At 39.2% G+C, this 10,226-nt stretch overlaps 1 protein-coding gene across 1 annotated transcript; it reads left to right on the top strand.

The window, feature by feature from the left end:
* The first annotated feature begins 3,087 nt into the window (after nucleotides 1–3,087).
* cahz (carbonic anhydrase) lies at nucleotides 3,088–10,003 on the top strand. Its single transcript, XM_008293610.1, has 7 exons — nucleotides 3,088–3,270; nucleotides 4,083–4,280; nucleotides 5,156–5,274; nucleotides 5,866–5,958; nucleotides 6,117–6,179; nucleotides 6,312–6,467; nucleotides 8,469–10,003. The coding sequence occupies exons 1-7, from the start codon at nucleotides 3,237–3,239 to the stop codon at nucleotides 8,586–8,588; spliced, it is 783 nt and encodes a 260-aa protein (XP_008291832.1). The 5' UTR covers nucleotides 3,088–3,236; the 3' UTR covers nucleotides 8,589–10,003.
* Nucleotides 10,004–10,226: the final 223 nt, after the last annotated feature.

Genomic DNA, 10,226 nt, shown 5'->3' with positions numbered 1-10,226 from the left:
AGAGGGGAAAAAAACCTAACGAAATCTGAAATCAAAAAAACAAAGCTACTCAAACAAACAGGGATACTCACAAAAAGGGGACAAAAACGGAGGGAGCAGACAGGCTTGGGGAATCCCGGCTGGAACCGGTGGCAGGAGAAAGCTGGCTGGGGGGATGCAGGCTGGAGACAGACTGTGGATCAAGGCAGGCAAGAGCTAGTGCAGGGACTGGCAGAAACATGAGGGAGGAATGTCTATGGTCTGGCAGGGTGTGGTGGAATGAACAGAGTCTTTATAGGAGCTGTGGTGATCGTGAGCAGGTGAGTCTGGAGTTGCAGCTGTGGGTCCATGATTGTGTGCAGAGAGGGAGAAGGACAGAGCGCGAGAGACAGACAGAGACAGAGAAAGAGGAGGGAGAAGACAGGGAGACAAAGAGGGAGACAGGCAAGGGCTGGGGCTGAGGCTGGGGGGCATGACAAAATATCTGCTTTCAGTTGTCATAAGCACTGGCATCTAGATCTGGCAGAGATCATCAAATACAACAGCAGACTTTTCCAAAACAATGGACAGATGATGCAGCTTTACAATGTGTGGTATTTCATTGACATCTCTTAAACATCTCTCTTGCCTTCCCCCATTGCACTAAGATGTGAGATGAGAGGGACTAAGACACAAGGACAGGAGCTGAGGAAGGAATTGAAGATGCACAAAGTGACAAATGCGATGAGGGGATATTCTCACATAGAGAGATAATACAAACAAGAAACACAAGATAAAGGGGAAAACAGGGGAAACATGAAGGGAAAAAATAGATTGGCAATGGAGGACCATAACACTCTCATTTGGTATTCGTCCTTGTCACTCAAAAAAAATTGAAAACTCAAGACTTGCCCTAGTCATTTTGCTGAAGATAAGTATGTACAAAGATGTACATCTGTGACTGAAAAAGCTGAATTGGCCTACCATACCTGTACATCTGTAGTCTGTATGTTTTAGATATACAGAAATGAAAAGCAATGAGTCTCACAGTTGTCTCATACAAAGCCACAAGATGGCAGCAAATAACTAGTGTTCTGACTGACTGTAGTCATCCTTAACAGTGAGATTTTTAGAGCACATTGAACTTGAGATGTTTACTTACAATATGGTAATGTTGTTGTTATGCATACATATACCAAAAATATTGTCTAGAAATAATCCAATCTAATAATATTATTATAATATTATCTGTCACAAAACAATTATATCACCGTTTAAGATTGGTGGTACTTACACATGGAACAAAGGAACAGATCCTCAAGTGACCAGTTCCGAGTCTGTCCCTGTAATGGCTCATACTAACTCGCGCCTGCCTCGAGGTATAGCCAGCTCAAGGCCGCAAGACAATGAAGAGCTTCAGGGCAAGAAAATGTATTAAATACTCAAAATAAGAATATATTTAAACCCATTGTGGTCTGTTTTAGCTCAGTTTCATTTCTTAGCTCGAACTACATTTGGTTAGGATAGTCACTCATTTGATATAATGGCACTATAGTCTAGATCAGTTTGAGGAAAAATGCTTATTATAGTTTGAAATGAACAATCCATCCATTCATCCATCCATGATCTATACACCACTCAATCCTCACCAGGGTCACGGGGGGACTGGAGTCTATCCCAGCAGACTTAGGGTGAAGGCAGGAGACACCCTGGACAGGTCACCAGTCTATCAAAGGACTACACAGAGAGACAAAAAAGCACACTCACATTCACACCTACGGACAATTTAGAATCACCAATTAGCCTCAGCATGTTTTTGGACTGTGGGAGGAAGCCGGAGAACCCAGTAAGAACCCTCACTGCATGGGGACAACATGCAAACTCCATGCAGAAAGATCCCAGGCGTCCTAACCGTGACGCAAACTGGAAATCTTCTCGCTGTAAAGCGACGGTGCTAACCATGCTAACTGTGCTAATCCGAGCCACCCTGCAGCCCCTGATAGTCTTCATGTAAAACAAATTAAATTATACGGATCTTGTTGACTTGTTTAGGTCTCTTTTTCATTGTTTCTAGTGCACATGTTTTCCAGAGTAAAATTTATTTGGCCGAAAGTTGTTACATGTTTGAAGATTTGTAACATGCTGTAACCAGTATGAGTCAAATCAAATGCATGTGTTACATAGTTACACGAGGTTCATAGTATTGTGTACCTGATCCGGCTTGTACACACAAAGCAAGGTAACAGTGCAAAAGAGGCACACAAAACAAAGAGCCTGCATAGGTAGACAACATACAGAAAATGTGAAGTAGTATTTACAACATGGGTGTAAAGATTTACATTTTTCTAAATATAAAGTGGCTACAGAATAGAATTTCAAGTATAAAGTGAGTTGTACTTCCTGCTATGTTGCCATAGATACAGTCAAGTAATAACGAAGCATTAAAGAAAAGGTCTTGATTTCAGTGATGAGGCAACAGTTTATGTCATATAATTTACTTTTTAAAAATATATTTTTTTTTATTGAAGAGTAAGTTCTGTTGATTGTCACAGTTGTCTACTGTATATGGATAATCTATGAGTATCTGATTGTGGAGGCATCTGTGTGGTTTGACTCGCCTGACTTATAATACAGAAACTTTAGAAAGTGTGTGTGTGTGTGTGTGTGTGTGTGTGTGTGTGTGCTACAGGCAGCTACAGGCATGCACAGCCCCTGCAGCACACAGTCTTTATACAGCAGCATACGGAACTGGATAACAAGGATCAGTTAAGGCTGGCAAGAGGTTGAAAAAAAAAAAAGTCGATTTTAGGATATTGCAATAAAATCCGCAGGAGTGTGCGAAGCACAGCCTGCAACAGATGAGAACAGCCAGTGGTGTTGGAATAGACAGGATGGATGTGTGTGGATGATCATCAGGGACTCATCCATCTCTGACAGGAGAGGAAAGACTGCGGATCAAATCAGCAACGCATCTCCTCAGCAGCCTGCTGCTATTTATCGTGGAAGGAGGGAGGTGTGGACGGCAGCGGAGGTGCAGAGCTCTCGGAATGAAGGACGCCACCATCGCATGTGTGGATGCCTGCTCTGTTGTTCTGATTGACAGGCCCGATAAAGAGCCGGCAAACCAAACCCACCGATATGAGAACCTATAAAGCGTCTCAGCGGGTGTCTGACAGCGGAGCGTCGTCATCTGCCTCTTCATCCTCTTGTCGACCTGCAGACTGACGTGGATTAACCGTTCTTTTGTGTTTCCAGGGTAGCGTACAGTAGAAGCAGCCATGGCTCATGGATGGGGATACGGAGCAACTGACGGTGAGCACCTGACAGCATCCAGCCGGTTGTGATGAAGCCAGCTGGATTTTCAGATGTCTGTGGAACATGCTCAAAACGAACTGCCTCACTGAAATCAGCTTTGTAGTCGTGCAGACTGTAGGCTATGTTACAGCTACCAGTCTGCCATCCCTAATATTAATCTCAATACTTGACTAATTACATTACCACTGTGCATCCCTGTGCAACTTTAGAGTAAGTGAACCTTTTCTAACCACTTGAAGCCCATAGCTTGTCAGGATCTGTTGGTTATAGTCGCTTCTCTGAAGATTTTACATGAGAAGCAAATAACAAGCTTTTAAAACTTTTGCTGGAGGTTAAGCTAAAAGCGTCTGGGCTGACTACATCCACATCAAGAAATCAGTACATTAACAAGAAAATTAAGTTCGTATTACTGCTCAGCAAAATTTCAAAAATTGCATCCATTTTACAGTTGGTTAATGGACTGATAACTGAAGCTATTGATAGACTGTATTTATATGGCATCTTTCCAAAGAACAGTAAGTATTTAGTTAAGTTATCCTGTAAAGAAACTGAAAATAGCCTCTGATAAAGCAGGGACAACAGATATCAGTTGAGAATATTCTTTTGTATGACACTAAAGCACATACTTTACATGTGCAGTATAAAGTATTGCTTCACTTGAGTACCTTGTTTTACTTAACATCTTCCATTTAAAGCTTTTGTTCGTAGCTATAAGATATGACTACTTTCTCGCTTCTACACGACTATATATACACACACACACAACATGCAATAATATGGTTAACCCATTCTTATTTCTGTATTTACAGGACCTGACAAATGGGCAGAAAATTTCCCCATAGCGAATGGGCCCAGACAGTCTCCCATCAACATTGTCCCCAAGGAGGCTCAATACGACTTCTCTCTGAAGGCTCTGAAACTCAAATATGATCCCTCCAATGCCAAGGGCATTCTCAACAATGGACATTCCTTCCAGGTGGATTTTGTGGATGACACAAACAGTTCTAGTAAGCAATTCACAAATCCTAACATTAGTAGACAGTCACAGAGAAGACATTTATGCAGTTAGTCAAATGTAATCTCCGGTGTCTTTGTTGTAATGTTTTTTGTAGTCATACAACCACAAGGACATAATTGTAATGTCACAGTATACAACACAATTTATAATGCAGTTGTGCATCAGGACTTGTATTAAAGATATCTTAAATCTTGTGCATTTACTGTAGATATTCAAATGAGTCGTGTGTCTCCACTGCTGCTCTATGTACTGCAGCTGATAAGAATGTGTCATTATCTGGGGGTCAACAGACGTCTGTAGTATCTCACCCCACTCACTGACACTGTTTATTTAACTTACATTCAGAGGTACATATCATAAAAAGCAACACTTACAAGATGTGCACATAGAATAGTATAAGTGTTTTTTATTTAAGAACATATTGAAACAAAATTAAATATACACTCTCATGACCTGCCAGTTATAGCAATTATAAGCACCACCATAGGACACATAAAGAAAACGGAATAGCATCTAAAACTGCCTTAAAATAAAAATCTAATTGAAGGGATACTTAAGCCATTTGCACTTTCATAAAACTGGGGGATCCACAAGTAACTGGTCATCAACAGAATAGTTCAAATTAAAGCAAGAGACAAGCTGAATCCTTCATGTCCCATAATGCAACTATGTAGTGTCTTTTATTAGACCTTTTATTTTTCAAACTTCACACCTCAAGTTTGTCACACAGGCACGCAAATTTAATAGAAATAAAAACATATACAATCAAAATCCAAAAATGGTCTCGCTAACTGAGGATCACAGACAAGCAAATCTGTCTTTTCCTAACTGTCTCCAGTGATTCTGTTGTTTTGTCCTCATCAGCCCTCACTGGGGGTCCTATTTCTGGAACCTACCGTCTGAGGCAGTTTCATTTCCACTGGGGAGGCACTGACGACAGAGGCTCTGAGCATACTGTCAACGGCATCAATTTCCCCTGTGAGGTACTGAAGCAACAGAAGCTCACACTGTTTCTTTTCATTTTTCATGTGGTCAACAGTTTGAAAGCATCACAAGGAACTTGAAAGAGGTCTGTGGCAAAGGTGCAGCTATCAGTAAAGACATTAAAATAATGATTGAAGTACTTTTTCTAAGATTTTGAGGCTTTAAGGTGGGTATATAAGACTTTCTGAGATATAGATACAATTTGGATATTGGTATAGATGCTGTTTATAGTAATTATGACAACTCTGTTGTGATTGAATTTGGCATAATGAGCAAATAACTAGGAAATCTGTCAGATGAATTCCTATATGTTCACACATTTAACACAACCTCTCTTCATATTCACAGATTTTGACACAGCACAAACTTGAAAAGAAAACTGCTACGCACTAGTTAAATGTGTCTATGCTGAAACAAACCTGGTTCTGTTATGTGAACATCTCTGTGGCTTTCTGTAATCTGCTGTCTCCTTGACGATGTTTGGATAGGTCACACACTGACTCAAGGCTGTGTCTTAACAGTCAGACGTTTATGTATGTGTATGTATGTATGTATGTATGTATTTATTTATTTATTTATTTATTTGTTAGCTTCACCTGGTGCACTGGAACACAAAGTACCCCAGCTTTGGAGAGGCAGCTGACAAGCCTGATGGACTTGCTGTGGTCGGGGTTTTTCTAAAAGTGAGTCATCAGTGATTCATCACTGGCTAATTAGCGCTACAGACAAGGGGTGGGAAAGTGCTTAAAGTATTCATGCTCTGAAGTAGCAAGGAGGAAAAAAAAGTAAATAAAAACTGCATATAAATTTACATTATATATATATCTGTTCTGTGTTCCAGATTGGTGCAGCCAACCCCCGGCTTCAGAAAGTTCTGGATGCCTTGGATGCTATTAAGAACAAGGTAAAAGCAATTTTCTCAGAATTCGCAAAACACAGTTTTACTTAATGTAAATGCACCCACATTGTCAATAAAGAGCAGCTTATAAGCTTGTGAAACACCATTTTTTCACCTTTCTTTGCTCCCTCCCTGCAGGGAAAGCAGACAACCTTTGCTAACTTTGATGCAAAGTCTCTTCTTCCTGGTTCCCTGGATTATTGGACCTATGATGGCTCTTTGACAACTCCACCCCTCTTAGAGAGTGTCACCTGGATCGTTCTCAAGGAGCCAATCAGTGTCAGCTCTGCACAAGTATGTAACTTGCTTTACCCACATGCTTCCTTCACCCACAATAAAACAAAATTGGTCAAATTACACTGGAGCTGAAGTGAAAGCAAGGCAGTAGAATGGCTTACTCCAGGGCTGCTGCCAAGTAAAGACTTTCCTTGTCAACTAGTAATCGTCAATTTAAGCTATTGGTCATCTAGTTGTTTCATATTTATAGGTATTCATTTAATGATCTAAATATATATTTTATGGAGTCATCGGAAAATGAATTGAGTTCAGGACTTAGAGAGACTCATAAGGAGGCTAATATTGTTAACACTGTACTGAATTACAGAGAAATATAACAGCACAGCTAATAATTAGCCTTTAAAAAAATTATTTTATATGGACACAAAACTGATTCATCAAGCAGCAATAACATCAACAAAAGCAGTAGGCTTAAAATTTACAGTGAAAACTAACAAGATAAAACAACAACAAACAACAACAGAAAACCCACGCTGCACAGGGAGAACATGCAAGCTCCATGCAGAAAGATGCCAGCTGTCCTCACTCAAACCGGCGACTGTCTTGCTGCGAGCTGATGTTGCTAACCACCGAGCCACCTAGCAGCCCTGTATTACAGATATCCATATTTTAAATCTGTCTGCTCAAAAAAAAAAAAAAAAAAATCCAGACATTTCAGTTATCCAAAGTTGTCATTTCAGATATCAATATCATAATTTTTCAAGGACAAAATCACATCACTTTTACCACTCATGTATCGGTGCAGTACATTTGCATTTCATGTGCAACTGAAATGTTTCTGGTAATAAATCCAGTTTCAGATATCAGTTTAAAAATACACTTTGACTTGTCATAATTCTAGTTGAAGATATGTTTATTTTGAGTTCAGAGAGCTCGTTGTTTCATCAGTCTCCATTAAAAAGCCAGAATCCAAACATTGTCTAGGTTGAGAGTCAAGCCATAGAAGCCATATCATGCTTTAGAACAGGGTGGGTCTAAGTCCTAAGTGCCTTGTGTTTCACTTAGATTACAGTGACTGCCAGTATCTTCAGTGCACGGTTTGCCCTTATATCTCATAGTTAATGCTACCACACTCTACCCTTGTTACACAAAACATACATGGAGTAAGTAATGGCCATTGTCCTCTAAAATTGTGATGCCTCGTAGCCCCTGCCTTTGTGAAGTCTGGTTGTGCAATTATAAGATCGGCTTATATACAGAAATACTTTTTTTTTTTCAATGTAGAAATGAATACACTGATGCACTAATGTACAGTGATGCACATACTTTGTTGTGACAAGAGAAGTGCAGGCAGTGCTGAGTGAGTCTGCTGTAGTAAATTAAATTCAAGCACACCAGATAGCTAAAGGCTAAATGGCTCCCAGAGGAGCTGTTGTTTATACCAAGTTTCTGCTTACGTTGTCTCTCTCTCTCTCTCTCTCTCTCTCTCTCACACACACACACACACACACACACACACACGCACACACACACTCAGGGTTGTCAAAGCTCAGTTAGTGGTTTGTACTTGCGCAGAGAGAAATAAGGGCTGTTTCGAATGTTCCAACGTACTCTCCATATACATCTTAATGCCACTATGTGCAATATGGAGCTTGGTTCAATGTCAGGAGGACAATGCTTTACACCCCCATGTGCACATAAGAGAGAACCACCCCAGGGTTTGAGGTCCCAACACTTAATTAACTGGAACAAGGGAAGCAGCTGATTATATTATATTTATTTTTGCCTTTATTTGATAAGAGTAGACATTACAAACATTAAACTTACCATAATATTGCTGACAGCACACAGAACAGCCAAGGCAAACAAGAATGACAACAACAACACCTCAAGATACATTCGAGGACAGAGGTTCATTCATTTCAACTTCCCACCTTACCAGTCATTTGGTAGTTCTGTTGCACTCCATTATCAGATACTGATAGTGTGACAGTTTGCATAACACTGACTTTAATTATTTTTTTCTCTTCTTTCTGCTGGTCCCCTCTTCCATTGTAGATGGTCAAGTTTCGCAAGCTTCTCTTTAGTGGAGAAGGAGAGACTCCATGCTGCATGGTGGACAACTATCGTCCCCCTCAGCCTCTCAAGGGCCGTCAGGTTCGCGCCTCCTTCAAATAAACCCTGCTTCACCATCCTTCCACCCTTGCCTATTTACTTATCCATCCTATGTTAAACATTCCTACTTGTACCGTTCTCTACATGCAGTCTTTACTTATTTCATTTTAGCAAAATTGGCGTCAACTTGAAAAGTCACATTACTAATGAAAGGAAAGAAATCCTCATTTTGTCTTTAACATTTGAAGTATACATCCGATTTTCTTTAGCCATTCTATAATTGGTAATTGAACATATATTGTTCCTGATAGCATTAATTGATGTGTACCAACAAAATCTTTCTGGAATGGAGTCTTATTTTAAAACTTGGAATACTTGGAATTTCATATTTAAAAATAAATGTTACATTTGTGTTACTATACAAAATTCCTATAAACATAGGAATTTAAATAGTCAAAAATATTATAGTGAGCATTATTGTACTCAAAGAAAACAGACTTCTTTGACAACTGTGTAATATGACATCATTTCTGCTTCATACAACAATTCAGAAACACATCTAGCCCAGCTAAATTTGATATAGGCCTGTTTACTGGGGAAAGAAATCGGCATCTTTTTAAAAATCTAAGTGTTTGAAACTTTGCCTTGTTTGAAAATGAAAGCCTTTTTCAACTTTTTGAAACTCTTTCTATGCATTTGATTGTGTTTTAAATTATGCTGCAGCTGCCAAGATTGTCAGAGCTAATGTATTTATTCAATGCCTCACTTTTTACTTTGAGATCAAGTGGTCAATCCAGCAATGACAGAAAATGTGGATACAACATTTTGTGGGTGTGGCTGACAGGCCCCACTACAGACTGTACAGCACTGGGAGCCACCAGCCATCAAGTCGCGCTTTTATGCTAGCAGATTTTACTTTTCATTACCACAATGTTATGGAATGCCACAGTCGTGGTGAAAGGCAGTTCCACCTGTTTTCTTCCAACCAGAGGCCATGTCAAGGCAGATGCATGTAAATAGAACATAAATCATTCTTCTCTTTGTTGGACTTCCTTCCACCGTAGATAAATATATTAAAAAAACAAAAATAAAAAATCTGTTTAAGCCCTACTGACACGTTATTGTGGGCATAAATTCAGCCCATCAGTGGCTTGACAGCATAGTCTCTTGATTTTTATAGAACTAAACTAACAACTAAACTACCTTATCACCTCAGTGCATTAAATGTTGCAATTTAGGGCCAGTTTATGACTTAACACACAATTAGCACATCAGTTCAAAATTTAAAAATGTGTATTTGATCAGTTCTTCAGTCAACTGAACTTAGATCATTAGCAGATATTTTTAAGAGACCAGAGCAATGTTACCTTTTGGTTTGTATGTAGAATGTTAAGCTTTCAGGGTGTGACTATTGTCAAACAGCTTTAAGCCCTTAAAGTGCATCTTTTACACTGCTGTGAAATAAAAATGGAAAAAAGTGTTTTGTGTGAATCTACATGTCATGAAAGAAGTTTAAAAATAAAAACTTATAACTTACAGATTTTTCAAATTGCCTTTTTTCACACCTGACTGAAATTTTCTACAGTTGTTTTTATTTTTTGGTTGAAATCCCACTAACTTTGGTGATCTCTTGAGTTTTGTCTAAAGCTATTGCATTTTTTTTTTTTTTTTTTTTAATGAAATTTGGTTGTGATATGCATG

This window comes from Stegastes partitus, unplaced genomic scaffold (assembly GCF_000690725.1).
Source record: "Stegastes partitus isolate 25-593 unplaced genomic scaffold, Stegastes_partitus-1.0.2 Scaffold897, whole genome shotgun sequence".
NCBI lineage: Eukaryota > Metazoa > Chordata > Actinopteri > Pomacentridae > Stegastes > Stegastes partitus.
This window is presented reverse-complemented; position numbering and strand designations above follow the sequence as displayed.

What these genes read in the sequence shown, in the direction of transcription:
- cahz (XM_008293610.1), top strand. Translation starts at nt 3,237, where the DNA reads ATGGCTCATGGATGGGGATACGGAGCAACTGACG. An exon ending in GCATCAATTTCCCCTGTGAG is followed by an intron (nt 5,275 to 5,865) that starts GTACTGAAGCAA and finishes TTTATTTGTTAG; the next exon opens with CTTCACCTGGTGCACTGGAA. An exon ending in TCAGTGTCAGCTCTGCACAA is followed by an intron (nt 6,468 to 8,468) that starts GTATGTAACTTG and finishes CTTCCATTGTAG; the next exon opens with ATGGTCAAGTTTCGCAAGCT.